The sequence below is a fragment of the Westerdykella ornata genome (assembly GCF_010094085.1).
Source record: "Westerdykella ornata strain CBS 379.55 unplaced genomic scaffold EI97scaffold_1, whole genome shotgun sequence".
Classification (NCBI taxonomy): domain Eukaryota; kingdom Fungi; phylum Ascomycota; class Dothideomycetes; order Pleosporales; family Sporormiaceae; genus Westerdykella; species Westerdykella ornata.
This window is the reverse complement of record NW_022986851.1, coordinates 2,130,956-2,158,222: the sequence shown is the minus strand read 5'-3', so window position 1 is coordinate 2,158,222 and position 27,267 is coordinate 2,130,956. Positions and strand designations below refer to the sequence as shown.

Genomic DNA, 27,267 nt, shown 5'->3' with positions numbered 1-27,267 from the left:
CGAGTACAATTCTTGTGGGGCCCCTGGGCATTCCTTCAATTTTGTGGGGAAGTGCAATGCCACGCGAAGGGCTAAACTGTTTCCTCACTACGCGTCAATCTTATTCACTCTTGAGGCGCAGGATTCGCGCTTCCAGAGAGGCGGGTCCACACCGCATCCACCGACAGTCTTCTTCTAGTTTAAGTAGAAGCACGTCTGCTCCGTTGACGTCTGGTCAAAGTGGTCTCAAAACTCGTCAACTTGAGGACCAACCTCTCCCTTAGTAACCACCATCATGGGTTTCCTGGGAGTGCTGGAGGACAAGCATCTCCAACATGTCCCTGCTACCGTCATCCTCAAGGAGCAAGAGTCTCAAAACACTTTGGAAGGCACAGCAGGTCTGAAGCATGGCACTGGAAAGGATGCGGATATCGTATTGATCCCACAACCGTACGCGTTTCCCTGAAGGTGTAGAATGTTTTACTCAAGAACTATCAGCTCTGAAGATCCCAACGATCCCCTGAACTGGTCCACCACGAAGAAATGGATCATCATGGCTATTGTGGCCTATGGCGCCACGCTCTACGCCTCCGTTCTCGCGCCGCTTCTCTCCCCCGCCCTCGTCGTCATTGCTCTCGATTTCAATGTCGGCGTCGCAGATATCACCGTCATTTCCGGATACATGCTTCTGGTTACAGCAGCTAGTGGGCCGCTCATCTGTGCCTTTTCTAGGAAATACGGCAAAAGACCCTTTCTCATTCTGTCTTCGATTTTCGGGCTGGTGGGCACAATTGTAGGGAGTGCGGTCAACAGCTATGATGGCTTGCTTGCAGCTCGTATCATCCAAGGCGGCTCCATGTGAGTTGTTGAACTGCCAGTAGTCCCTGTAATCCTGCTGACGTTCGTAGTTCCGCTTTCGAGTCCTTAGTTGTCTCAATGATCGGAGATATGTTCTTCGTCCACCAGCGCGGTGTCTTCATGACGCTGATCCAGTTCATACTGGGTGCAGCTTCCAATTTCAGTGCCATCATCGTCGGTCCGATTGCCACCAACCTGGGCTGGCGCTACCTCTTCCACATACTGATCGCCTTCACTGCGTTGGAGACTGTTCTTCTCATTCTTTTCGTTCCCGAAACGCAATACAACCGCGACCACAGGTACGATATTGATGAGCTAGCGGATGTTAATCTGGAAGCTCTTGCCGCGGCCGAAAAGCGTCACGCAGGAACAGACAGTTCAGCGGAAAGCCCATCAAAAGGGAGTGGCTCAGACGTGGTTAAGGTTGAGACAAGGACAAGTACTCCGCCAGCGCTTCGACCGAAGAAGACATTCGTTCAAGAGCTAGCCGTTTTTACTGGCACCTACAGCGAGGATAACTTGTTCCAGCTCTTCATCGCCCCTTTTGCTGTCTGCACGAATATGGCGGTGTTGTGGATGGTCATAGTGACGGGCGGTCTCACTGCCTTCTTCGTTGCCCAGTCGTACGATATGGCCCAGATCTTCATGTACCCTCCTTACAACCTAAGCGCAGCCGGCGTTGGCTACCTCTCCCTGGGGCCGTTCATCGGTGGGCTCTTGGGGTCATTTTTGATGGGCTCAACCCTTGACCCCGTCACAGTCAAGTGGTGTGCGAAACGGAACAACGGAGTCTACGAACCGGAATACCGCCTACTGGGTATGGTTCCATCCATCCTTGCCGGAGTCGGCCTTTTCGCCTTCGGATACATGACGCAGAACCATTTCTCCTACTATGCCACGGCAGTGGTGCACGGCATGGATCTGTTCGGCATCGTCTGCGCAGCCGTCTCCGCATCCTCCTATGTCATTGATGCGTATCGCGACATGTCGTCCGAGATCTTCATCGCGAACATGGTGTTCAAGAACTTCCTCTTCTACGGCTTCAGCTATTTCGTCAATGACTGGACGTTTAGGGATGGCCCCGCAATTGTTTTCTTCGCCTTTGGGGCGGTGGCTCTTGCAATGACGCTGTCGGCGCCGTTGTTCTTCTTCTGGGGGAAGCGATACAGGAGTTTCTGGCATAGGCATAATTTGTTGGAGAAGTGGGGTATTAGGACGCACGCCGAGATGTGAAAGGCCGGGAATGTCTGTTATTATGACTTACGAATCGACGTTAGTCGGAGTTTTGTTCTTGAAGCCAGTATTGCATCAGATGTGACTCTCAGCCGAGGCATCGTATGAAGATTGTTGTTACGTCAGCTTGTGCACCCCATACTCAGTAGCGCTGGAACAATCTGACCATCGCTCCAGTCTATCGAAAATTCAAGCGAAGCTGGCTCGGCCTGAGCAGCCGCTAAGCGTTTGTCCGGCGTACGCCAACCGCAATATTCGTGCCCAAATCAACACCTCGCTGTCGCTACTTTTCCTGTATATGAAACCCGCCAAACATAGATGCTTTCGCATCAGATATGGTGCATGTTGCGATGTGGCATGCAAACTGGCATGGTTATGTTGACTTTTTGCCGAGGCGATCGTGTGAGCGACGTCACATGCAAGTATGAGTGTCCATCACCGATTGCAATTTGCATCGCTTCCCAGGGCTCGCAGGCTTCCAAGGTTTGTAACCCGAGCGCGGCGAGGGACTGACAGTGGAAGTTCCGAATATTAAAAATGGCACCTGTCGTATGTCGCGACTTAGTTCACCCTCGATCCGCACCATGGAGCTCTCACTCCTGCACCTCTTCTTCATTTCTCTGATCGAGTCCGCTGTTGTTTTTCTTTTCCTTCCCGACCTGTTTCCACATGACACTCTGACCAAGATCTTTCTGACCCTTTCAGCTATAAACTTGGGCATCCTTGCGTTTTACAAGCTCATTCTATATCCTTTTTACCTCAGCCCCCTGAGACATCTGCCCAAGCCTTCCAAAGGGTTTATTCCCATCGTCGGCCATGGCCTCCTTATGTTCAAGAGACCCGCAGGGGCCGCGCATCTCGAGATGGTCAAGAATACCCCCAACGACGGCCTCATATTGGTTCGAAGCTTCTTCCACGACAGCCGGCTACTCGTGACCTCACCTGCGGGGTTCGCAGACGTCCTGGTTCACAGAAGCTATGATTTCGAGAAGCCACCTGGGGCACGCGCTTTCCTGCGAAAGTTTCTCGGCGATGGGCTGCTGATGACCGAAGGCGATGAACACCGGCACCAACGCAAGCAAATCATGCCAGCTTTCAGCTTCCGCCATATAAAAGAGCTTTATCCTGTCTTCTGGAGCAAGTCCCTCGAGTTCTGCGAAGCTCTGAAATTGCAGTTGAGGGAAGGGTCCGACGGGATTGTTGAGCTTGGCCATTTTTCTACTCAGGTGACGCTGGACATTATCGGTCTTGCGGGATTGGGCCGAGACATAGGATCCCTTCGCAATTCGGATGACGAGCTCATCAAGAACTACGAGGAGATTTTGGAGCCGTCTGCGGAGAAGGTGATATACTTCGTCCTGCATCTGCTTTTTCCTCCTTGGTTCATCCAAGCACTCCCCTGGGGATTGAACGAGCGTGTCAGGATCACCACATCGACTTTAAAGCGTATCTGCCGCGATTTCGTCCAAGAAAAGAAATCACGTATGAAGCTGGAGAGTGATGAGTCAGTCGACATTCTGTCAATCATGATTAGATCCCAGAACTTCTCGGATGACGGGCTCGTTGATCAGCTCCTTACTTTCCTGGCGGCAGGGTAAGTCGGCTGTCCTCTATTCTGTTTTTGGCCTAACATAAGACCCAAGGCACGAAACGACTTCTTCTGCGCTCACCTGGGCGGCATATCTGCTCGCCATCAATCCATCCATGCAAACTCGGCTCCGAAAGGAGCTGCACGATCAGATTCCCGATCCGAGAGCGCTCTCTGCTCGAGGTGCTGATGTTTCTGCGCTCTTGGAGTCTCTCCCTTACTTGAATGCGATATGCAATGAGACGCTGCGCCTGTATCCCACTATCCCAAGTACTGCCCGAGTCGCTATCCGAGATACTACAATCAACGGCCAATTTGTGCCAAAAGGTACACTGTGCTTCATCGTCCCATGGGCGACAAACCGCGATCCTAAACTCTGGGGCCCCGACTCTGAACAGTTCCATCCTGACCGATGGATTGACCCCGAAACTGGTAGAGCGAACTACATGGGTGGTGCAGGCAGTAATTACTCGTTCCTAACTTTCCTACATGGCCCGCGGAGCTGCATTGGCGAGAAGTTTGCAAGGGCGGAGTTGAGAGCTCTCGTAGCGGCTCTCGTGGGAAGCTTTGAGTTCCAGATGGCGGATCCGAACGAGAAGGTTCAGGTTGGGGGCACCATCACATGCAAGCCTGTGAATGGCATGAGGCTGCGGCTGAAGGCTGTGCCTTGGTAAGACTTATCTGGGGTTACTACTTCAGTATGTGTACTGCTCGTATATGAAGGAACTGCCGTTGGTCGCAGCCGGTTACATACGGGCTCAAGAAATTCGATCAAAACAGCGGGCAGAGATGGTGCAGTATTTCCGGGCCGGTTGGACTATCTATTGATGTGCATTAGATTTTTCCGACAATATACACTTCCTGGCAGTCCGACTGACCCAACCGCATCATTTGCTCTGTTCACTTAAGGGTCGATTTTCTCCGTAATGCGGGGACTGCCAATATCCCGGTTAACACCCTGGTTGGATCTATGATGATCCCGGATGAACCCAATATCGAAGACGCAACTGCTTCCTAGCGGCGACGAGGTCGCAGCTTCTCCTTCAGAAGTATTTTGCCTCCCTCTTCACCTTATGCAATCGCCATATAAGATGTGTTCAAATCCACAATTGCCAATATAGCGCTAGCCATGGCATTCAAACTTATACTTACTGCTTGCGTCTTCGCTCTGGCGAGAGCCCAGAGTGTCCCTTCCCTTGTCGTACCGGAGACTGGAGTCTCTGCATTCCCTTTCGACCTAAGCCAAGTCTCCCTTAGCAATAGTCGATGGGAAGACAACCAAAACCGGACGCTCAACTACCTGAAATTCGTCGACGTGGAACGCCTGCTTTACAACTTCCGCGCCACTCACAAGCTTTCCACGAAAGGAGCCAAAGCCAATGGGGGCTGGGATGCTCCAAACTTCCCATTCCGCTCACATGCTCAAGGGCATTATCTTACCGGATGGGCGCATTGCTATGCCGTCCTGCGCGATCCTACCTGTCGAGATCGGGCAACCTATTTCGTAGCGGAACTTGCCAAATGCCAGGCGAACAATGCCGCTGCTGGTTTTGGCGCAGGCTACCTGTCTGGATTCCCTGAGTCCGAATTTGCTGCGCTCGAGGCCGGGAAGCTTTCGAATGGAAATGTGCCATACTATGCACTACACAAAACCATGGCGGGTCTGCTGGATGTGTGGCGAATAATGGGAGACAACAAGGCCAAAGAGGTTTTACTGGCGTTGGCCGGATGGGTTGATGGGCGCACTGCGAAGCTGAGCTCCAGCGACATGCAGAGAATGCTCGGTACCGAGTTCGGGGGTATGAACGATGTGCTAGCTAATGTCTACCAACTCACAGGCGATAAGAGGTGGCTTGTCCTGGCACAACGTTTCGACCACACCGCTGTCTTTGATCCGCTCGCGTCCAACCAAGACCGTCTCAATGGCCTGCATGCAAACACGCAAGTGCCAAAATGGATAGGGGCCGCTCGCGAGTACAAGGCCACGGGCAACAAACGCTATCTGGACATTGCACGCAACGCCTGGTCCATGACAGTCAACGCGCATACATATGCCATCGGCGGAAACAGCCAGGCCGAACACTTCCGCCCGCCAAACGCAATCTCCCAATATCTCAAGACAGATACCGCAGAGCAGTGCAACACGTACAACATGCTCAAGCTGACGCGCGACTTGTGGGCGGTGGATCCGGACAGAACAGAGTATTTCGACTTCTACGAGCGCGCTCTGCTCAACCATCTCCTCGGTGCGCAAAACCCAGCAGACAACCATGGACACATTACCTATTTCACGCCGCTCAACCCTGGGGGACGCCGCGGCGTTGGGCCTGCATGGGGTGGTGGAACGTGGAGCACCGACTACGACTCGTTCTGGTGCTGTCAAGGCACCGCTCTCGAAACCAACACGAAATTGATGGATTCCATCTACTGGCACAAAGATTCTACACTCTATGTAAACTTGTTCATCTCCTCGGTCCTGAATTGGACGCAGCGCAACGTCACAATCGCTCAGTCCACAACCTACCCCGTCAGCGGCACGACGTCCCTGCGTGTCACTGGAAACGGCGAGTTTACCATGCGCATACGCATCCCCGCCTGGACGACTGGAGCGAGTATAAGTGTCAACGGTCAGAAAGTGAGCATCGAAGTCAAGCCCGGTAGCTACGCAACTCTCCAACGCGCGTGGAAGTCAGGCGACACTGTCACGATACAGCTTCCCATGACGCTCAAGACCGTGGCAGCCAATGATGACCCAAGTGTCGCTGCCGTGGCTTACGGTCCGGTTATCTTGAGTGGGAATTATGGGAGCACATCGCTTTCGTCGACGCCCACGTTGGCCTTGGATTCCATCCGCCGGTCAGGGAATGGTGGGTTGGCATTCACGGCGACGGCGGCCGGGAAGTCGGTGAACTTGGGCCCGTTTTATGAAGCTCACGGGTTCAATTACAACGTGTATTGGAAGGTGAGTGGACGGCTTCCAGCTGTTATCTGAGCCTGGGACCTGGGTTCCGAGATGGGAGGGAGACCTACGGCATCTGTGCAGGTGATATCTCATTTAGTGCGGAAATTATTTAGGTAAAAGCCTACAAAAAACGTAAGAAATAGTCCCTGTCAATATGATGGTTTGCATTCGAAGTCAAAGACTGTTGTGCTTGGCCGCGTGATAGCGATCCTTAATTTGTGACGGAAAAACTCTTACCCAATGGAAAGATCCGTAGCTTCACACGCACCGACACCGCATATCATTGTAGGAAAGTATCGTCAAGATATCTGCACGTTTTTTGCATTGTAGATAGTCCACAAGACTGCTTTTCTTCATCGATACCCTCCCACTGTCATCACCTGAACACTGCCATTGCATCAGCGACACACGAGTATACGCTGCTATCCGCCGCAATGATATTACGCACATGACTCTCGCCTCGCTTTTGCCAGTGGCCCTTGCCTCGCCCCTCCTTCCGAGCGAAGATAAACCAGTGTATTGGCTGCTGGCCGGCGACTTGAAAACAGCACCCAAAGGAGGGTGGGGCGACGGGTTTCTAGCCACAACGGTTGCGACCCGTTCATCAGGGCACAATTACGGACACAGCGGCGCTATTACTGCTTCATTTCGAGCCGGCAGCAATTGGGGCAAAGCCACAAAACATATGCAGACCTACAAAGATCGGTACAGGGTCTATGTCACCATCCAGTTCGTACACAACGACCAGAAAGATACGTCAGGCGTCTCGCTTGACCAATACAAAGCCAAGCTCAAGAGCTTCGCCGACGAAGCTAAGACTGCAGTTGCAGAACCGGTATGTAACAAGCTAATCATTTAGCGCTGATGGTGCCTTTCTCAAAAAGGAAAACAGTACTCACTCCTGTGACGCGGCGAGAGCTTTTCCGGGAACAAAGTCGTTATGTCAACGCTATCGGAAAGGCTGCAGCAAGCAAATATAACCTGGTAGAGAACGATTGGATGCATCTGGATGAGTGGGGCGGCGTGTTCTTTGCGAGGATAGTCACTGACCTCCTAGTCGAGAAATATCGGGAGTTGCAGCAATTCACGACGGATAATTCGACACTGTCCGCTCTAATTAAGCAGGGTAAGCCTGCGTAGCAGAACCACTGCCGTCGGGTTCTCGCTTGCAACGTGCCTTCTTTGATTAGACATGGAAAGGCTCACGCTTATCTTGGGAGTGCTGAGTGGAGAGAAACCAACTATTATATGATCGGCTACTGTATACTACATCTTATCGTACAATTCGTGCTGTGCCGCACTCTTTCCACCGGTTCCCCATATCCTTCATCGGTCGAACCTAGTTGGGTGCAGAATTGAACTCCTCGAGTTAGTGTTCGCTAAACCCAGAAACCACCTTTGCTTTCGTTCTATCCACAGTCGAGAACCGCCAAGAACGCTCGTGAGATGAATTCAGTCATGACTCATTTACCACCCGACTCTTCGCCATTCGCCTCGTCATTCCTTAATGCACCCAGCCGCACTTGATTCCGTTTCCCGAGTACTCTGAGGGTATTGTTTCGCTCAATCTCGGTCATATGTTCCCAGTTGGCAATCCGACTCAACGTTCCATCGCGATTGACGACCATGGGACCGAGTTTGTCGAGCTTCACGCTCTGTCCGGTGCTGACATCGAGTGTAGTTGCATCTGTATCCTTTGGCGGTTCTGGGAGAGGAAGAGGCTGACTTGAGGCTTGTTGATCGCTGAGGTTCGGGTCCATAGAAGTGGTTTCAGGTTGCTCCTTTGGTGTCTTCTCGGTTGACATGGCTCGTGAATGAATGGTTGATGGGGCGGGTCGGACGGTTCTGATATGCCAGCTAGTTATGGTCCGTTGGGCGTATACAAAACGTTTCATCGAGGTTGTACTATGTTCCAGATGCTGTTCTTCTTTAGTTGGGTTCGTGGACAAGAATTATAATCATTTACATCAGATGCGGGAGAGGGAAGTTTCGATGCCAGAGGTTTCTAGAAACAACAGAAGGTGTGGCGCTGCTGTGGCTGGGGTGGCTGGTGACACATTCTACTACTGTGTATGTGCTCCAGGCGTAGACCTGAGCACGCTTTCGATATTTGCAGCACGATCTTTTCCTCACAACTGGAGCGAGAACGCCTCGCACATCAGCCGTCGCATTCATTCTGCCTGCGCTACCATACTAGTACATAGTATTGTGTACTTGTAAACATCATGGGAGAACGGAAGTCCTTTCTCTCGTGCAGCGGAAATTATCCATGGGTTACTGGGAGTCCTTTGACCTTGACTTCGGTGGAAAGGTACTCGCCTTAACCCGCCCGAGGGTCTCACCCCTAGGTACGCGTATCGCCTTTCTCGGTTCTCAGGACTGTTGCTCTGGATACTCGGGAGAGATCTTTTTGTAGTGGTAACCATGGCTACACCGAAGTGTTCATTGTGGATACTAAAGTCGGCAAATTTCCCAAAACGCAAACGCTTACTGAGTGAGCACTAGAGGCGACCACTCACGTTTCATTCCGGACGCCTCTAATGCCGAGACGGTGTACGAGCATTACAAGTGGCAGTGTGAGGGAACGGACTGAAACCTTTGCGAAGGTCTGAGTTGGGGGCTAAAACATAGATAGAATATTCCTCTTAAACCCCTGCACTTGATTGATTTCATCTCTATCCGCCACTTTCTATCTGACCTCAAGAAAAACAACAAACTTCCGTAAGGTATCGTGGAAGTATCTGATCCGGCACAAAGCATGGTTTCCCGGAGCGCCGTCCGGCCCTGGGCCACGGCCTTCATTCTCGCAAGTTTCCTTGCCTCTCTCGCACACGCAGCGGGTGAGACTGGCAGCAAGCGCATCGAATCCGGACAATGCCCTCCAGACGTCGAGGCCATAATGCCATATTCGCCTTTCAAACCTTACTTCAAATTCCCCATGTTCAAAGGAAACTCGCAGAACTGCTGGGTCGCAGCAGACTGTCTCATGGAAGCGTCCGGCGAGAGTCGCAAGCAACAATTTGGAGCCGTCGCGCTTGTCATGGGCCTTATCCCACTGACGCTGAAGGACATTGCGTGGCCTGAACGTCGGATAATACACGTAACGAAGCGGTTGCACTGGGCAGTTCAAGTCTTCGTCCTTGCCCTGGGACTTGTGCCTTTGGAGACCGGTTCAAGGCAGATAACCCTCCAGAAGAGCATAGAAGGAAGCTGGGTCGCCAGAGCCTGCTGGGAAATGAGAAGGGCTTCCGTCGTACTGGCCATTACCATTTGCTCCATTCTCACCGTTGCGTCGTATGCTGGAATGGTCTTCATGGAGATATACAGCAAGAGAAGTGCGCTTGGCTGTCCCTTTCCCTTCTTCGTCGCCGTTTGGTATGTGGTCGCTCTTGTGCCCGCTTCTATCCACTCGACCTTCGCGGCCCTCCGCAGGTCGCGTTACGGAAAGAAACTCCACGGCGAGAACAACAGAAGCGAGTCCGAGGGGGCCGAAACGAGAAAATATGGAGCAGCAAATGGGGGTGTGGTGCTTCCCCAAGATTCAGAAGAAGACAATGAGCGCAAAAAGAAGATTGTGTCGGCCGTGCAAGGCGCAGACGAGGATTGGCCAGTCCAACTGTCGTGGGGAGTATATTACATTGCTGGGACCCTGATATTCACAAGCATAATGGCTGTAACAGTTGCGGAACTTGTGTGCTGGGTGGGCCTGGGGTTTGCAATCACTGCAAGCTCCAAATTGTTGGGTTTCTTTCTATGCTTGGTTTTCGAACAGACGGGCGTGAAAGGGGAGGGTTACGCAGAATAGGATGCTGGCTGGGGGTTTTTGCTCAATACCTCCGCTGCATGCAGGCGTACAAACCACGAGCTAGGAGCGTGCTGTACTAGTTTGCGCCCTCAAACAATCCTTTCCGGAATTTTCCCCGAGGCCGAAGTCGCAACATTGGACCACTATGACGCGAATCAAATTGATCTTCCATTTTGAAGATCAAGTCCTTCTCTTGCCCAGCTCCACTCACATCTGTGTCGCTGGCATGAAAGTCGTAGTACCATGTTGTCTTCACGATAACAAGACCCGCCTCTAGATAGACTAAGCTCTCGCCGGCGCAGGCTCGAGTTCCAATAGAAAATGGTGACAATGCATAACGGATCAGTTCCTTCTGTTCGGGAGTATATTCTTTTTCCTTTGTCAGCCACCTCTCAGGTTTGAAAACGAAAGGCTGGGGGAAGATGGCCTCGTTGTGATGTAAAGCATAGCCGTTGACTCCTACTTGGGTTCCATCGGGAATGAGGTGGCCGTCAATGATTATTGGATTGGATTTTGCATCGCTAGGTATGTCACTCCACGAGGTCGTGCCGGCAGGAGGGCTGATTCGCAATGTCTCATCCAAAACAGCGCGCAGCTAGGTACATTTTGACAGCATTGGACCATCTTTAATGCTGGCGCCGTGAGCGAACTTCGAACGTATCTCACGAGACAACCTCTGATAGACGTCTGGTGCCTCGAGAGATAGAAGAATGTTGCTGCCATTAACGTCGAAGCCGTGTCTCCGCCTGTCTGCTGTCTTGCGAGAGTTCATTTTACAAGCAATCTGGACTTACCTGCGGGGTTAAGAAACGTAGACTCTGACCATAGCCTCTTTTCTGCTGAGTGACTGGCCCGATTCAAGGTCTTTGTAGTCCGAGATCGACGAGAACAAATCGGGCTTCTCATGCTCTTCCCCTGACAAACGGGACCTGATCATATCCCCAACCATTAAGTATTAGCATCCTATTAGGCTATAGACCAATGCCTAAACATTAATTTAGCTATATCTTGTTAAAACTCCCGTTGTTAGCAAGCAGGATGGGCGGGGCACATATACTATCTTCCCCCGAGCGTCCCCCTACTATACGACGTATTAGACACCGGTTCCAACAGAAACAAGTATTTGAGCCCACGCGCCAGCCGCAACAATGAGACTCACGTTTGTCGACAAACCGGTCGAGCGGGACATATCTCATACCCAGAAGCACTTACTCGCATTCTCAAAGGCCGTGAAGTTCTCCCAGGCAAAATCGCACTGTGATTCGCCAACTCCATCTGCGCTCTTATGCCGCGATACACGCCACATTTAACTGACGACTGTTCAAGGTTCAACAACTGGGTACTATACGAAGGGGAAATCTTAATGGCCCCATGATATTATAGAAACAGCATAATGTCACCGTCATCTGCGGAGACGACCTTGCGCGTCTTTCCCCATCCGAACGAGTCCATGTAAAAGGAGGCATATTTTACCGCGGTGTTGAGAAAGGGTCCGCCGAAGACGTACATGAACAGTCCAATCCAGAAATGTACACGCGGAACCCACGTTTTGCAGGACCAGAGGGGAATGATGAGGTAGTACACGATGCGTATGAGCATGACGGTGACGAATGTAGATGATGATGCATGCCGGAATCGCTGGGGAAGAGTTGGCACGAGACTGGAATGTGGAGACAAGGAACGGAGAGGGGGGTCGGCTTAGGGAGGAGAGTAAGGATGAAGCTGGGGAGGGAGGCGGTGATGAAGAGATTCACCATCCATGTAACGACATTGAGCAGAGCCAGGATCCGCTCAAGCAAGTAGGCAGTCGTGTTCTCGGAAAAGCAAGGGGTATAGAGGCATCTTGCTCGTGGGCTTTAACTGCCTTGCAAGGGTCGTTGCGATTGCTCTCCGATGCAAGGCCTTTCTAGTTCCTTCTCGATGGACGCAGCATGTGCCCTGAATTCCTGCAAAGTATGTTCCCGCTCATCCAACTCTTTCGAATTCGATTTGCACAGGGGCACAACCAGTGTGTTGCAAGCTTTTCATCTTTCTTGCTTTATCTTGCTTGAGGCGCAGATGAATTCTACTTGGAGCTCCCACCCTCAGGGAGTCTACAATTAAAGAGGGCACTTGGGCATCGGAAATCCGACTTTGGGGGCCCGACTCTACCACCTCGTCCTTGGGTTGGGATTTTCCGTCCAGTGGCGGGATTGCGTTTACCACAAAGTGTTGAGAAACATGGCGCATATTGGGGGACTCGGGGACGATGGGTGGCGACTATAGCATGTCGGTCGACGAAGATAGCGTGAATACTGGCAGACAGTGAAGTTGCCTGAGAGTGTACTTTGGTAGCCAATTTCTCAACAATAGCAGCTAGCAAAGCCCCGTGGTCCACGCCGTGCTCAGTACCCTAGGATATGGTTCAACGCGGACATTGTGAACAATTGTCTCCAGAAGCTTCAGGCGTGAAGCAGCCAGATTTGCCGAGGGAGGGAGTAATAAGGAGAGGTTGCGGAAAGATTGTAGCAAAGGATGACTATTATGAAGCTTCCATGCTTGAAGGCCAAAATAGTGACAACGACTGTGAACAAAACGAATATCAAATAGTGAAATAATGATTCCTAGCTTAGTAGAGGATCGTCCAACGTTCTTTGAACTGTCTCGATATATTAGTAGCCCTGAAACGTAGGACTCGGATCTGCTAAAGTATTGTTAGCTATACGTTCGACGTAGCAGTAGTAGGAAATTCCGTAAGTGTCTAGAGCCCGGTGCAAATTGTTAATAGAACTAGAACAAACAAGGAGACAGGCCGCCCATCTTACCTTTAAGGGGTTTACAATAAGCCCTATATCGCTAGCAAGGATAGTATATATCGCCGCCTACTCTACGTATCTCTTTGCCGAAGAGCCCCCGAGCACCTCAAGGCTTTGGGGTCCACGGCCCATTGGACACCAGGTTCTGAATACATGGCAGCAGCACCACCGGCTCTCTATCATTCTTTGTCTACGACGTTCCAAGTCTCGAGCATCCAGTGGGCGCGGTGGGCGCAAGCTGAGGGCTCCTCGCCAAACGTGAGGGCCTGGACCTCACAGAGACGGCGCCTGGACAGTCGGGCTGCCCGACTGCCTACCTATGTACGCAGTACTCACAGTAGCGAGGCACGGCGTACTCCGTAGACTATTGATAAATACGCAGAAGCTACGGCAGCCACGAGCCCTCAGCCCAGACATCTCGGAGTACCGAGCAGGTGGAGAAGAATGGCGTGATGTGATGGCAGATGGCCACGGACGCGTGGCTGTGGTGGCTGGCGCCCACCGTCTGCTTGTCGTTACTACAGTGTTCCTGGTCAATCACAGGTGCGGATGGCCACGTGTCGGCAAGAGTGGGAAGCTGGGCAGCGCTCCGAGGAGTGTGGCGAGTGGGGCATGAAGATTTTCAATTGGGGAAAACCAAAACACCAGGCTCTTAGGGCGGAAAACATCATTGAGTGTTCTGCTATTACGGCGTCGGCATGTCACCCGTTGTCTAGCCAGTCAGCCATCCAGCAACCATGGTGATGTCGGGTGTCCTCTTGTTGTGAGCGGGATGTGCCGGTACGGAGTACATATACCTTTACGTATGGCCGGGAGCGAAACATCTTCAAATAAAGACGGGACGCCGAGACGCGCACACCGGTATTTTTCGTCCGACACGCCAACAATAGATGGTTCTACTAGCTCGTCGGTGGTGGAGTCGTCGACGAAGCGCCTTTTCTTTCAAAAGAGCCGCTTGATTCACGCCCCGTCACGACTCACAAAGATGTCGTGCGCTCAAGCTTTCGGCTAGTCAGGGGCTAGTCAGGGGCTTTCCGCGCCGCTGGTAACACCCTGTCGCACCCCCTGCATACCTACGCGCCGTCCGAAAGCGGCAGATCGAGGCTGCATGTGTGGTGTGATATCTCAGGCAATTTGCCCAACGCTTCAGGGACCGGCGGCATCATCTCCATGGCGCCAGAACAGCAGATTGAGCAGAGTTGTCTCAGAAAAAGCGTCAGGCTATTCGCTTGTGGCATCGGAGAGCGAGGCGCGAGAGACATTATGAGTCCTCCAACCGAAATCCTCGCAAATCGACATAATCGCTAAAGTATCGCATCATGTTAGGGTTTGTTCACTGTCCTCAAATATGATGTCTTAGAAAAGCTGGTGATCATGACTAACTTTCTTTAATTACTCTGAGACATGGCAATTCTCGTCATGGAACTTGCTGAGTAGAGGAATCCTCACCCCAACGAAACCTCCAATACAGTGCCTCAAGCGTTGTCCCCCTCCAATCTGAGCCCAACAGTATCAATAGTATTAGCTGAATTAAATTAAGAAGATGTCTATAACCCCATGAAGCCGCCTAGTCACATATCGGAAGGAGAAGAAGAGAATGTCGTCCCGCTACGGCGGTTTTCCGTCACGGATGAATCCATATATACGTTAAATAGAAGAAAGATTCGATCAAGGTCTGTTGAAAGGCGAGGAGTTGGGTCGGGTATCGGGAACCATTGTCACACCGCTTATAGACATAGCCGGCGTGCCGTGCATCGTGCCGTCTGAACTTCTCTTCGCTGAAATGAAGGACGAATGCGCTGAAAGCTTGTGCGCCGGGATTGGCTTCAAGGGAAGCTCTGACTCGTCGACGAAGAAATCGTTGGCTTTCTCGGACTCGGATTGCTTCTTTGGAAACAACTTCTGCTTCAGTCCTGCGAAGGCTTCGAGTGGATCCCAGTAGAGCAGGACGGAAGGTATGAGCGCAATGGCACCAATGAGCCAGAACCAAGGGTTTCCGAATATCCTTTGAATGAAAAAGCCGAGACCGACGAAAACGGCCGTGTACCAGATGACCAGATGCCCGACATGGAATGAGCGCTGCATAAATGATTGTCCGCGTTTACGTTCGGTCGAAGAGCGCGCCGAGGTGCCCCAGCCGGTCTGGTTCATGGTAATCAGAGCCCATACCTTGGATGGCAGTAGACCAAAAAAGTAGATGAAGCCGTAAACGCTGAAGAGAAGCAGCCACAAATCCCAGCTGATGAGCACAGCCAGAATGGACTTGAATAATGCGACGCCGAACATGGTGACGAGCCAGATGACAGGACGCCAATCGCTGCCGCCCGAGGGGTCGAAGAGGAAATGGAAGATGGTGACGATCAGGATGAAGGGGTACAGCGTCTGTATAGTAGTTTCGACAAGCAACCAGGGGGAGTGGTAGACAAAGCTGACCGGGAACCAGAAGGCCTCGCGGAAGAAAGACTTGCTCCATCTCGTCTGCTGCGTGACCCAACGCCCGAATACAGTTGGGGACTCACTGTCGCACCATGTGCGATGGGTGTAGCGCGTCTTGAGACCGTGACCCAGTAGTTGGTTGGTCAAGTGGCGGTCGTCGCCAAAGGTGGTTGGCTTACCACCGAATGTCTGCAAATTCCATGGGCCCAGGATGGTTTCAAGATCGGAGGTGCGATACATGCTCATAGGCCCGGACAGGCAGCCGACACAGCGCCAGAGCGACTGACAAGCGCGCTCAATATTGAAGGCGAACCAGTATCGCGCTGCACACATGCGGGCGAGCAGAGACTCGCGGCGGTTCCATATCTTGACGTCCGCTGTGACGCCTCCGATGCTGGGGGAGGAGCGAAGCAATGCCAGCATTTCATCGAGGCCATCGGGTCGGACGAGAGTGTCGGAGTCTGTTGTGAAGACGGCGTCGCGAGTGCGGACAGCGTACATGCTCATAGCGAAGGCGGTGAACATGGCGGTGCGCTTGTGGCCATGGGGCTGACTGAAGCAGACGGCCTCGAGGCTGCTGATATTCCATTTGTCGTTCCATTCAAGCACCTGATCAATCACCACCTGCCTGGCTCGAGCTAATGCTTCTGCATGGCCAGCCCGATGGCCACCGACGAGATAGTGCCAGAATTTGACCAGGAAATTCCGATTGTCCGGGGGTACGGTATTAAAGTACGTGTCGCGGTGCAGATCCGAAAGCAGTAGAGGCAGATGGATGAGAGGAGCTTTGTTGTACGATTCGAACTCGCTAACGAAGGCGTTTGCCATGCTCAGATCTGGTTCGTCGTTGCCGTCGACAACACCGATGACACACTTTGGCCGGAGCGTTTGCGTCTGTAGACTGCGGAGACATTGTCTCCACGCTTGCTCGTCCTCGCGATAGCCAACAACGGCTATAGAAACTTCGCCGCCAGGGTTGAGAACGGGATTTGGTGAAGAGTTGTTGGTTCCCTTTTCGCAGTCGGCCACCTCCTTCGCCCGTTTTTTAGCGATACGATTAACATCGAAACGATTGATGATTGCACAACCGAGTTGGAGGAGGTATTCAGACATAAGAATCGCTCCGTACAAGCCAATTGAGGTGACTCCGAGATCGAAGATCCGAAGTCCAATGCAGTAACCGGCAATAAGGGCAGCTATAAGTCCAAACGATATAACGATATTGAGAGCGGCAAGGAGGGGGTTCACTTTCAAGGGCTTCCTCTGTGGTACATCGAAGGCGACAGTGGAGTCGAAGTTGCGTGTTGCTTTGGTACTGACCGACGACGCATCGAAATGGCTTGAGTTCGCCATTGTCCAGAATCTCGAGGATAGCTCGCTCGTCAACACCTTGTACACCGGTCTTTGAGGTGCCCGTCTGGCGTCAGGAAAGAAAAGTAGCTCCCCGTGAACGAGTGAACGGAGGAACTTGGAAACAAATGTACAACGAAGAAAGGAGATATTACGAGGCGGTGGGTGAGCAGTGAGGTGTCGAGGGTGAGAAGATCTTTTCTGAAGATCTTTTCTGAAGAGCGTCTCGGACTCCAAGCCACTTCCACGCTGTGCATTCGCTCAGCGGCGCCACTTGTTCGGCATCTCGCGTAGATCGACGGCCGAGACCTTGCTGGGCATCTCAGGCTTGAGTTGTTTAGCTGGAATGGGTGGGCGTGGGGTGGTTGCGTGGCGCCAGGATTTTAGCAATCGTCCGAAATGGGCAGATGAGCGGACGGGGCGTCCGTTATTGGCTTTGAGGGAAGCCACATGGTGCCAATAACGGGACACATCATCAAAAATCGATTTACATGCTGCTGGGCTGCTGGATGAGCAGCCGAGAAAATATTGAGCCTCAGGCGGTAAGTCCAAAGATGGGGCGAGGAACCTGAACTGGTTTGTGAGTCCTGGCTTAAGGTCCCCAGCTCGACTTGTGTCAGAGGGTTGATCAGATCCTCCTCCCAAAGGTTTTGGAGTCCCTCGTCTCTCTGGGCGTCCTGGACCACAAGATCGGAGTACTTGGACCAACAAACCCGGCGGCTGGCTGTTGTTGCGGTCCATACCGTGTACCTTTGTGCCGTGGCAGGTGGATGTGTCCGCTAACCACGTTTGTAAAGGGGCCAAGGGGACAGCGCACGTCGATTATTGATTGATCGGCTGGAGTGTGCAGAAAGCTTGTACGTGGGTCTGGTGGAGAGGAGAGGAAGAAGAAAGCAAAAGGAAAATCAAGCCAGGTTTGGCGTGTGGCAGGGATCCAAGCTCATGCATGATGCAGGTACCGGTCTTGGCTATCACGTGTGCTTGGCTTGGAAGCTATGCATAGGATTGTGAGCTGTCGAGGCTGGCTGTGACCCGACCATACCTGTATGCAGTATCCTGTTAGGAGTACTCCGTACCAAGTAGGCAGTCCACAGCCCAGCCAATGATGATTTGGTGCCGCCATCAGATTCCTTTCCGCACCCCAAAACCCAAGGGGGAAACATTTTGAAAGAATATTAGCGATGCTTTTTCGGCCCTACTGTGGCCATACCTAGTAGGTACTCCAACCCGCTCCGGTGGGGCTGCGGTGGCTCGAAGCCACAAGTTGCTTTTTCCATACCCACCGAGACTCCCGATCAAAGGCGCATGGTGGAGATGAATCAATTTCATCCACCATGGATGCTCTCCCCGAATAATGATGCAAGATGCAACCAACAAGGGGCCCTAGAAATGGGCGGTACGAACCGGCATATCCCGGTCAAGCCCCTTGTGAAGCCGCCCAGGTACCCGGTATTGATCTGCGGCGTACGATGATCACATAGTCGATCCAGATACGAGAGTGGCAATGCTGACCGCACGACGACTCCAAAACAGATAGTCTACGCTAGTCTTGTCTCTCACCGACTCCAATACCTGAAGCCCCGCCCAGAACATAGTCTATCAGGGGTTCCAAGTCAAGACAAGCAGCAAAACATGGCTGGCTGTAAAAAAATGGCTCCTATACCGGAGTTACGCTGAGAGCGCGCCACGACTCGCATAGCCATCTGGTAGACGAGCATCCAGAGCCGCCCAGGATAGCGCCAGCTCTGGTACTTGCCGCAAATCTTTCTAGAATCTGATCCGTTGCATGTCCTGTCCGACTTTTTTGTCTCCAGCGTCTGGATCCAGCGGTACACTTTCAGCCTCAAGCGACATCAAATTGTTTACATATATATCTGCGGATTGATTTCCCCCCACGTTTCTGGCCATTTTCCTCACCGTCACTTCGCTCAGCTCTTTTATATACCTTAGCTCCAGGCCCAGAATCCGAAATTTCCTCTGAATTGGTTTAACACATCCTCACTCCACAATATTGCCTTCTGCTCCCTCCTCACGCACAGGTGCCCTCACCGAGCTACCTAGTAGTGGCGACCTGTTTCCTCCGATTAGGAGACCGAGTAATCCACTTCCCTTCCTGGCGCTAAGATTCACACAACATGTCGACCAGCTCCACGACCGCCAGCAACCAGTCGACTGACAGCTTAACGCTCTCGGTTTCGGCGTGCCAGAGCCCCTACGACACACCTCTCACATCACATCCTCACAGTCCAAAGAGCACCACAAAGGACTATTTCCCTGCCGACCCCACAGGTCAGACCCCGGTGTCCGACACTGAGCCAAGCTATCCCAAGGTGAACAATGTCTGCTTCGTTGGAGCCGGCTTCGTAGGTATGCAACTTCCGGCTCCGTAACAGCACTGCGGGTGTTGCTTTAAGTGTTTCAGATACTAACTCCTCCTTGTAGGTGGTCCAACGGCTGCTCTCGTTGCATATCACAACCCGCAGATCATCGTCAACGTCGTTGATCTGAGTGAAGAGAAGGTCGCAGCATGGAACTCTCGCCATCTTCCCATCCATGAGAACGGCCTTCCGAAGATTGTGAGAATCGCCCGAGATGGCACCAACCCCTCCATCATTGATTTGGCCGCTCTGGGGACGGTCAGCATACCTAAGAGGGCTCCCAACCTGATATTCTCGACGAGGGTAACCGAATCGATCGCTGAGGCCGATATTGTTTTCATCTGTGTCAATACGCCTACGAAGCTTTATGGCGTGGGAGCAGGAGCGACCGCAGATCTGAGCATCCTTGAAAGTGCCACAAGCATGATTGCCAAATATGCGAAGGATGGGGCAATCATCGTCGAGAAGAGCACCGTTCCTTGCGGGACCGCAAACATGATCCGAGACATTGTAAGCTTCCCCGACTTCCCATCCGAAGATGAAGGGGAATTGTCGGGACATTCTGACTGACATGGATAGCTCGAATTCCACCGTCCCGGAGCTCACTTCGAAATCCTGAACAATCCAGAGTTCCTTGCCGAAGGCTGTGCTGTCGAGAACCTCATGCACCCGGATCGCATCCTCATCGGTAGCTCCACCACACCCAGCGGTACGAAGGCAGCCGAAACACTGAAAGGCGTATACGCCGCGTGGGTCCCCGCATCCCGCATCCTGACCGTCAACACCTGGTCATCGGAACTTACAAAGCTGGTGGCGAACGCCATGCTTGCCCAACGCATCTCGAGCATCAATGCCGTCTCGGCCCTGTGCGAGGAGCTCGGTGCCGACGTGGAAGAACTCAGCCTGGGTCTTGGATCCGACTCCCGGCTCGGACGCCGCTTTTTGCATGCAGGCGTGGGTTTCGGCGGCTCGTGCTTCGAAAAGGACATACTCAACTTGTCGTACATGGCACGATCCTTGCACTTGGACGAGGTTGCCGACTACTGGATGGGAGTGCTGGATATCAACAAGTACCAGAGGCAACGGTTCGGCAGGAAAGTTGTCCGCGCCCTCAACGGATCGCTTCGGGGCAAGAAGATCGCCATCCTCGGTTTCGCTTTCAAGGAGAACACAAACGACACCCGCAATAGTGTGGCAGTCCATCTGATCGCCGAGCTCGCAGCCGAGATGCCTGCAGAGATCTCAGTCTTCGATCCGGGCTGCTCGGTCGCTGGCATCGAGGAGGAGATCCGTAAAATGGGCCTCAGCGACATCCAATTGCAGCGCATCAAGGTGCGGGAGCACTGGAGGGAAACGGTCGACAAGGCAAGCGCCGTGTGCATCCTGACCCAGTGGAACCAGTTCCGCTACCCGTCAGCGACCGCTGGCGTCAAGACCAAGGCCAAGGCGGTGCCGCAGACACAGCGTGTGGGAGCTTCCGATAACGTCGGGTGGTTCTTCAAGAACAAGCTGTCTGAGATGGACATCATTGAGCTTGAGGAATTCGTCACGCGTGATCGCAACGACGCAGGCGAGGACCCGCTCAATCGGTTCATGCCGGAGTCCGAGTGCCCCCTTGAGTGTGCGGACTGCCGGGCGAAGCAGGTTGGCATGAAGGAAGGCGAGACTGTCGACTGGGCGGAGGTCGCAACACTCATGCGCGAGCCCAGGTGGGTGTTTGACGGGCGGAGTATGGTGGATGGCTCTCAATTGGAGAAGCTGGGTTTCCGGGTGCGAGGAGTAGGCAAAGGCCTCACGTCATGATCATTTTTTCATTTCATTTTCGGTTTGTTGGCGGGCTACTATTTCCTATATCTAGACCAGGCACATCTAAAAGTAATGCCTTCGAGGGCGCATTTCACCTACTTTAGTTATACATAATTCATCTCGAAGAAGGGGGACTTGGCTATCTTACATACGACTTCGAATTAAACTTCAGCTCATTTAGGATGCTCACGAATTGCATCTTCGAATCCCCGTGCAACGGATGTAGAGACCACTTGGTCGCATTAGATATCTGATACTGGAGTCTCATTTCAACACAGCAAAAGTCAGCAAGCTGTCACAAAGCAGGCACCCAACTGCTCCTACCGCCAACCATTTTGGGGAGGATGCTAGAGCTTTGTCTAATTCCGTCATCCAGTAACCCGCGATATAGTAAGTTGCAGGTTCATGAACGGCAACTTCGGTGCTCGGCGATTATTCGGCAAGAGCAATTCAAACTAGACGCAGTCTGAAGTGCGGACTTCGAGTGTTGCTTTATTAATAAGCCGCATGGCACCTTGGCATGGCCATCTCAGGTGTTATCAATGGGAACAAGGTGAGAGGGCTCCACCAGATGTTCAACTGGTCCTTCGGTGCACAATGAATTCACTGTGCAGCGTGGGCATGCATTGGGGGCCGCGGAGCGCTGCTAGCCCCTCTGGAATGATGGTCCCGAGCCCCTTTCCACGTCCACGAGAAGATACCTTGGAACCAAGGAATGGTCCTCGAGGGGCGTGCTCTTCCAAGATTCCCTTCCCCTGCCAAGTCTATACCGCCAAGAAAAACTATCCGGAGATGCGTAGTAGAGCACCTGTAGCGAGCCTGTAGTCTGGCCGCTAGTTAGTAATCGGTACGATCCCGTTGCGCTTTGGGTTATGGCTCCCCATGCAAGCCAATCACCAAGTCCGAACGCCATTTCTACCGTTAGATATATCAACCATTCTACGTATTATTGTTGGAGAGTGGCTGTCTTCACCCGCTTTCAGGCAAGGGACGGGGAACAAAGGGTCTTGTCTCTTCCAGCGCACGAGGAAAGAGGGGATACCGAGGGTGGAAAAATGTGGGGGGTACATGGTAGTCTAGCTATTGAGGTGGGAAACGTGGGGCGCCACTTCCTCGTTCTCACGCATCTGATCACAGTTCTTTTTCCACCATCCCGTCACACCCTGGAATCCGAGCGTGAGCGAATCGTCTGTTCCAATGGCATCATCCGTCGAGGACTGTGACTGTGGCTTCACCGACTCTCACGACCCTACGCAAAGCACCTTCACGAGTTTCCTTGCAGTCAACTTCAGCTCGATCCCGGAGGAACAATTCAACAACATCTTCATCCGAGCCACGTATGAGTTGACGCCAGACCACTCCTCTTATACAAGAAACTTCTCCGCTGGCCAGGTACAGCTTTCCGATGCTGGAGTCCACCTCACCGTGTCACCTGCCGTGGAACACCAGGTTCCCTGTGCGCAAATCTTCACACGCGCAAGGACCTTTTTCTACGGATCCTATCATGCATTGTTCCGCATCAGCGACGTCCCGGGGACGGTGTCAGCCTTCTTCAACTACCACAACGATACCTCGGAGGTAGACATTGAGCACCTCAACGCGTGGGACGAGCCGACACTGCTATACACCGTCAAGCCTCAGCTCTACGGCCCCAGCGGCAACCCGGACAACAGCACCTACCAGCGCGAGATATGGAACAGCACATCCGGAGACGCGTTCCACGACGGCTTCCACGAGTGGTCCTTCGTATGGCAGCCCGACATTGTGCACTATGGCCTCGATTCCAACTACTCTCGCGTCATCACGACGAACGTACCCCAAGCGCCCGGCCGCCTTGCGCTGAGCCAATGGTCCGACGGCAACCCAAAGTACTCACTTGGGCCCCCCACAAGGGACAGCGCCCTCACCATCGCGTTCCTCTGGGCCGTGTATAACGATGCCAACGCCAGCGCGCTTGCGTGCAAAAAAACCACTTCGCCGTGCAAGATCACGAACGGCGTTTTCCAGCCCGGCAACCCCAACGCGAGCGGAGGCGACCAAAGCAATCGCCCGCCGTCAGGGACCATCAGTGTCAACTCATCAGCTGCGCAGTCGGCGGGCGCGTCTCTGACCGCCACCTCTGCGGTATCGAGCTGGCTGCTTGCGGCTGTGCTGTTTCTTTGGTTTCGGTCCTGGCGCGCTTAACAGTTCTATACCTCGGATGGTTTACATTTTCTAGAGCTCTGTGCGACATCGCATGATACCTTTGCATCGTTCCTTCTACGGATTCATTCTCTCTTTATCTTACCTCTTTTCTAATGTATATAATTGCGTAAGCGCATACTAGTCGATCTTTCACCCTCCTATATATAGAGAATAGCTGCACGACGTTTGCTAACGCCTAGTAACAGTATACAATCAAAAGATCAAAGATATGCTTACACGTATTTCAAAGATTGCTTGAGGATATTCAACGAGTCTGGATAACAGTAACGGTTAAAGTTAGGGTTGATTTTTTTCTCCCCGTTTAAAACCCTTTAAGTAGTCTTAATAGTAGAGATAACTATCGTTTTTGGCAATGTTTATTGCTTTTCTCTCCTTTCTTTTTCCAAGTTCTGAGCGTTCTTCCGTGGCTACGGGCGGAGTGTGAGGCTCTCTCTCTACCCCAACGTAACAGCCTGGACTCGCACGCAGGGAGCCGGAGAGTCTGGAGAGGCGGGCTTTCGGACTCCTCTGTGCACTACTATCGACAAGGAGTACCAGATCGGAGTGCCCATGGGAGGCACAGGGGTTGGTCCAGCGCCGAGCGCCTGGCTTCTGTTAGCGGGGATAATAAAGGAAAAGTGGACCCGTCAACCACGCTGCACGCGACCAGGCTAACCACCTGCCCAGGTGGGCACGCGGCCGGGCTAATAACCACGTGTCGGCAAGGGAATCCAGCCGACCCGTCCGTCCATCATGAATCAGGAGGGAGATCGGAACGGACAAACACATGGCCAGGGCTGCGGTTAGCGATGTTGCAATTGGAGGAGCGTCTTCTCTTCATAAGCCAGATACGTTGTAGGTACCCCAGGGTTCTGAATGCACAAGAAGCCAAACATCTTCTTCACTGGAAACATTCCGCCTGTTGAAGAGGTGCAGTAACCTGGAGACCGGAAATTTGGCTCGCCGATCTATCCGCCAACAATACTAGTATTAATGGATTTGTTGATCTCGACAAGAGATGGGAGCCCTTTGTCCGAGCTAGCTGCCTTGCTTTGCTTCAACAAGCCCATTCTCACGATGCAGCTACCTATGCGGTGTGCTTACAGTGCAGTACCAGAGCTTCCAACTTCCAGGAACAAATTTTCTTGAACTGTCTGTGTGCGCTTGCTAGTCAGCGGGTGGAGCCGGCCATGGATCGGATAATCGCCTGCGAGTAATGGACATCGATGGCGCCATTTGCCTCCCCGTCCCTTCCGACATACCCCAGCCTACCAACAAGTTATGTACTTGTATGTGCCTGTCATGACAAATGCCGAAAACCTTGGGATTCATGCATATGGGTCGATGGCACTGGGAACATCAGAACTTGTGCCTTTTTCTCTCTCTCCGTTCGTTCCTACGCAAACTCGCCTGTATCGGTCAGGACAATCAGGAGACAGTGTGTACTTGTAGTTGGTACTCCGAACAGACCCAATGGGGGCGCTCGAACCGATATCGCATGCAAATAATAGTCAACAGTGTTATTAGACTAACCGTCCAGAATCAGCTGAGGCAACGCAATATTGAAATACTACTCTTCTCCGCCATGAATTCCTTATTAACAGTGGTACGTAAGCCATGCCGCGACCCAGTCTGGAAGGAACATCGAGAAGCTACTGTATCAACCGAGGTTTCTCCATCCTCCGGTTCCTCTTCAAAGTGTCAGTATTAAGCGGGAGTGAAGAAGCAGGAAATGGGCCTGGCAGGGACAAGATACACACTTTGATAGAGATTCTAGAAGGCCTTTGAACAACGACACTCAATGCGCCTAATGCGATGAATTCTAATAGCCTTTGAAATATACACAATGGGCCTAAGATGATGACGTCCCCTCACATTCACAACGCCTATCTATAGTAGGAGCGCATGCATCGCAGTCTAATCCCCCTCACCGCGTCGAACCAATTCTCTTCCTATCCACCCCCTCAATTGAACCATACGTAGCGGCACCTTCCACCGCCGCTCTGAGCCCCACAACCGCCGCATCCTCTACGGAAGTAATACCCAACTTCTTCGCCTCCTCGGCCGTAAACGTCCCATAAACATCGACGTCGTCGTACTGGTCCAGTTGCAGGGCCGCGGTGAACAAGACATTGAGCGCATAGAAAGCAAAAGCACTGGTGAAGAAGCCTGAATGAACTGTCAGCCTCGTAGCCCACTGGCGATAGAAATATAGAACAAGACTTACCCACGACGAACGCAGTGTAGTACAGTTGAACCAGTAACCGCGGTGGATCTGCATCCTGCCGAACCGTCACAATCAACCCGCCGATAGTAGGCGCCCAGCCCAACGACCACGCAACAGGCGTCCGCCAATTGATACCGTGCCAGAACCAATAGTACGAGCCCTGCGGGTTGTACAGGTGACTCAACCGCAGCCGCCGCTTCCTTAAGACGTAGTAGTCGCAGGCCATGATGCCCATGATGGGAGCCAGGAAGACGCTGAAGGAAGACAGGACCGAGATGAAGGTCTGCGCGCGGTTGATGAGCTGCCACGGCTGGACGACCCACGCCGCGACGAAGGTGATGATGGCGCCGCGCCGGATGTCGATGTAGCGGGGGAAGACGCCGGCGAGGTCGATGCCGCCCGCTACGGCGTTGCCGCAGATGTTCTCGAACATGGCGGTGAAGGCGAAACCGGCGGAGAGCAAGAATACGGCTGCTCGCGAGGTCCAGGGGCCGTTGCCCGAGTCCATCATCACCATGAGGAGATCGGGCGGGTTCCAGTACACTTTGTGGTAGAGCTTCTGCGATGCAGATACCGTGACAAGGCCGGAGAGGGAGACGAGGACGCCCGTGATGATGCAACTGGACACTGTCCCGACGACGTAGTCCTTTGGAGCTCGCGCATATCGCGAGAAGTCGGACCCATTGGTAATGCCTGCGGCGATAGCTCCGACCATCTGGTTGATGCCGGCCACCATCAGCCAGGACGCGCTCCACTGAGAGTCCTCGGGGATCCTCTGGCCTTGGTGCCACAACGGGCCAACACCGCCAGCTGCGACGACGGACCATGTCATCCAGCTGAGCATTCCGATGCCACACCAGGTGCATACCATAAGAAACGGCATCTTGAACTTCTCCGGACGTAGCCAAAGAAACGGCGTCGAGAAGAACCAAAAGACGACAAATCCGACAAACTCGTGTGTAGTGGTGGGCATATTGGGTCCAAAAGTATTTGGGATCCGGGCAAACGAGGGCCAGATGGCCGTGATGCAAACAGCAATCAGCCTGCCCCCGGTCCAGCCTAGGGATCGTGTTAGGAACCACTCATTACATGTTGGGTTCGAGGTGACGGACATTGTATAGCATTCCAGACAAAATTAAGCAAGATGCGTTGGAGCAACGGCACATAACTGGCTCTCATGCCCCAGCTATAGCGGTTCTGGACCGTGAAGCCAATGTGCCATTCAAGGCCGCACCAAGCTATCAGTGCAGAGAAGGCAGAGATCAGTAGTCGACCGACGATGAGGATGAACATGGCCTGTCTGACGGAGAGCCCCTGCGCTGTTACAGGTTCCGAGTCAATCAATGCTGTAAAGCTCCAAGTGAACCACTTACTCAGATAAATGCTCGGGCCCTGCCAATTCGCCAGGTTCAGACTCCCAATCGACCAAAAACCGAAGAAGTTAAACCTGCAAATACTAGGTCAGTTACACGCCTAAAGATGGGTTGACTGTGCAAAGGCACCCACCAGCCCCATGTTCTCCGCGAGGGTGGGAGAGGGATTATATCGCGATTACTCCATGCATCCGTCTGCTCGTGCCGGGCCTCGTCGCCCTTCAGCCGTATCGTCTGTTCCAACGATCTGAGCCGACTCCTCAGCGTCATTGCAGGGAGCAGTGTCCAACTAT

At 52.8% G+C, this 27,267-nt stretch overlaps 12 protein-coding genes across 12 annotated transcripts; 7 read left to right on the top strand and 5 right to left on the bottom strand.

Annotated features, from left to right (window-relative positions):
- The first annotated feature begins 11 nt into the window (after positions 1-11).
- Positions 12-2,401, top strand: EI97DRAFT_27873 (MFS general substrate transporter). Its single transcript, XM_033794341.1, has 4 exons — positions 12-429; positions 478-837; positions 888-2,191; positions 2,248-2,401. The coding sequence occupies exons 1-3, from the start codon at positions 275-277 to the stop codon at positions 2,068-2,070; spliced, it is 1,698 nt and encodes a 565-aa protein (XP_033658926.1). The 5' UTR covers positions 12-274; the 3' UTR covers positions 2,071-2,191; positions 2,248-2,401.
- EI97DRAFT_472784 (cytochrome P450) lies at positions 2,165-4,560 on the top strand. The gene is made up of 2 exons (XM_033801861.1): positions 2,165-3,664; positions 3,714-4,560. Exons 1-2 carry the CDS (start codon positions 2,622-2,624, stop codon positions 4,330-4,332), a joined length of 1,662 nt encoding a protein of 553 aa, XP_033658925.1. The 5' UTR covers positions 2,165-2,621; the 3' UTR covers positions 4,333-4,560.
- Positions 4,561-4,787: 227 nt separating this feature from the next.
- Positions 4,788-6,650, top strand: EI97DRAFT_410190 (DUF1680-domain-containing protein; the record flags this gene model as incomplete). Its single annotated transcript, XM_033796695.1, has 1 exon — positions 4,788-6,650. The coding sequence occupies one exon, from the start codon at positions 4,788-4,790 to the stop codon at positions 6,648-6,650; it is 1,863 nt and encodes a 620-aa protein (XP_033658924.1).
- Positions 6,651-7,068: 418 nt separating this feature from the next.
- On the top strand, positions 7,069-7,760 carry EI97DRAFT_368272 (SGNH hydrolase; the record flags this gene model as incomplete). The annotated part of the gene is made up of 2 exons (XM_033795126.1): positions 7,069-7,459; positions 7,513-7,760. The coding sequence occupies 2 exons, from the start codon at positions 7,069-7,071 to the stop codon at positions 7,758-7,760; spliced, it is 639 nt and encodes a 212-aa protein (XP_033658923.1).
- Positions 7,761-7,869: 109 nt separating this feature from the next.
- Positions 7,870-8,592, bottom strand: EI97DRAFT_429432 (uncharacterized protein). The gene has a single exon (XM_033797444.1). It carries the CDS (start codon positions 8,513-8,515, stop codon positions 8,084-8,086), a length of 432 nt encoding a protein of 143 aa, XP_033658922.1. The 5' UTR covers positions 8,516-8,592; the 3' UTR covers positions 7,870-8,083.
- Positions 8,593-9,242: 650 nt separating this feature from the next.
- Positions 9,243-10,769, top strand: EI97DRAFT_429431 (uncharacterized protein). Its single transcript, XM_033797443.1, has one exon. The coding sequence runs from the start codon at positions 9,379-9,381 to the stop codon at positions 10,423-10,425; it is 1,047 nt and encodes a 348-aa protein (XP_033658921.1). The 5' UTR covers positions 9,243-9,378; the 3' UTR covers positions 10,426-10,769.
- EI97DRAFT_472768 (uncharacterized protein) lies at positions 10,464-11,374 on the bottom strand (the record flags this gene model as incomplete). The annotated part of the gene is made up of 2 exons (XM_033801860.1): positions 10,464-11,178; positions 11,237-11,374. The coding sequence occupies 2 exons, from the start codon at positions 11,372-11,374 to the stop codon at positions 10,924-10,926; spliced, it is 393 nt and encodes a 130-aa protein (XP_033658920.1). The 3' UTR covers positions 10,464-10,923.
- A 3,360-nt stretch (positions 11,375-14,734) lies between these two features.
- EI97DRAFT_27821 (hyaluronan synthase 2) lies at positions 14,735-17,138 on the bottom strand. The gene has a single exon (XM_033794337.1). The coding sequence runs from the start codon at positions 17,007-17,009 to the stop codon at positions 14,889-14,891; it is 2,121 nt and encodes a 706-aa protein (XP_033658919.1). The 5' UTR covers positions 17,010-17,138; the 3' UTR covers positions 14,735-14,888.
- On the bottom strand, positions 17,139-17,846 carry EI97DRAFT_27820 (uncharacterized protein). Its single transcript, XM_033794336.1, has one exon. The coding sequence runs from the start codon at positions 17,745-17,747 to the stop codon at positions 17,268-17,270; it is 480 nt and encodes a 159-aa protein (XP_033658918.1). The 5' UTR covers positions 17,748-17,846; the 3' UTR covers positions 17,139-17,267.
- Positions 17,847-18,988: 1,142 nt separating this feature from the next.
- On the top strand, positions 18,989-21,283 carry EI97DRAFT_491314 (nucleotide sugar dehydrogenase). The gene is made up of 4 exons (XM_033802263.1): positions 18,989-19,306; positions 19,337-19,373; positions 19,449-19,894; positions 19,964-21,283. The coding sequence occupies exons 1-4, from the start codon at positions 19,142-19,144 to the stop codon at positions 21,185-21,187; spliced, it is 1,872 nt and encodes a 623-aa protein (XP_033658917.1). The 5' UTR covers positions 18,989-19,141; the 3' UTR covers positions 21,188-21,283.
- An 815-nt stretch (positions 21,284-22,098) lies between these two features.
- Positions 22,099-23,703, top strand: EI97DRAFT_429428 (concanavalin A-like lectin/glucanase). The gene has a single exon (XM_033797442.1). The coding sequence runs from the start codon at positions 22,388-22,390 to the stop codon at positions 23,372-23,374; it is 987 nt and encodes a 328-aa protein (XP_033658916.1). The 5' UTR covers positions 22,099-22,387; the 3' UTR covers positions 23,375-23,703.
- A 1,598-nt stretch (positions 23,704-25,301) lies between these two features.
- Positions 25,302-27,244, bottom strand: EI97DRAFT_447379 (uncharacterized protein; the record flags this gene model as incomplete). Its single annotated transcript, XM_033800087.1, has 5 exons — positions 25,302-25,543; positions 25,602-26,660; positions 26,714-26,920; positions 26,975-27,048; positions 27,108-27,244. The coding sequence occupies 5 exons, from the start codon at positions 27,242-27,244 to the stop codon at positions 25,302-25,304; spliced, it is 1,719 nt and encodes a 572-aa protein (XP_033658915.1).
- Positions 27,245-27,267: the final 23 nt, after the last annotated feature.

Bases quoted from the DNA above. Each gene is read 5' to 3' on its own strand.
- EI97DRAFT_27873 (XM_033794341.1), top strand. From the start codon at position 275: ATGGGTTTCCTGGGAGTGCTGGAGGACAAGCATCTCCAACATGTCCCT. The intron at 430-477 runs GTACGCGTTTCC...AAGAACTATCAG, and splicing joins ATCGTATTGATCCCACAACC to CTCTGAAGATCCCAACGATC. The intron at 838-887 runs GTGAGTTGTTGA...TGACGTTCGTAG, and splicing joins ATCATCCAAGGCGGCTCCAT to TTCCGCTTTCGAGTCCTTAG.
- EI97DRAFT_429428 (XM_033797442.1), top strand. From the start codon at position 22,388: ATGGCATCATCCGTCGAGGACTGTGACTGTGGCTTCACCGACTCTCAC.
- EI97DRAFT_472784 (XM_033801861.1), top strand. From the start codon at position 2,622: ATGTCGCGACTTAGTTCACCCTCGATCCGCACCATGGAGCTCTCACTC. The intron at 3,665-3,713 runs GTAAGTCGGCTG...ATAAGACCCAAG, and splicing joins CTTACTTTCCTGGCGGCAGG to GCACGAAACGACTTCTTCTG.
- EI97DRAFT_429431 (XM_033797443.1), top strand. From the start codon at position 9,379: ATGGTTTCCCGGAGCGCCGTCCGGCCCTGGGCCACGGCCTTCATTCTC.
- EI97DRAFT_27821 (XM_033794337.1), bottom strand. From the start codon at position 17,009: ATGGCGAACTCAAGCCATTTCGATGCGTCGTCGGTCAGTACCAAAGCA.
- EI97DRAFT_491314 (XM_033802263.1), top strand. From the start codon at position 19,142: ATGTCGACCAGCTCCACGACCGCCAGCAACCAGTCGACTGACAGCTTA. The intron at 19,374-19,448 runs GTATGCAACTTC...TCCTCCTTGTAG, and splicing joins CGTTGGAGCCGGCTTCGTAG to GTGGTCCAACGGCTGCTCTC. The intron at 19,895-19,963 runs GTAAGCTTCCCC...TGACATGGATAG, and splicing joins CAAACATGATCCGAGACATT to CTCGAATTCCACCGTCCCGG.
- EI97DRAFT_429432 (XM_033797444.1), bottom strand. From the start codon at position 8,515: ATGAAACGTTTTGTATACGCCCAACGGACCATAACTAGCTGGCATATC.
- EI97DRAFT_27820 (XM_033794336.1), bottom strand. From the start codon at position 17,747: ATGGACCGCAACAACAGCCAGCCGCCGGGTTTGTTGGTCCAAGTACTC.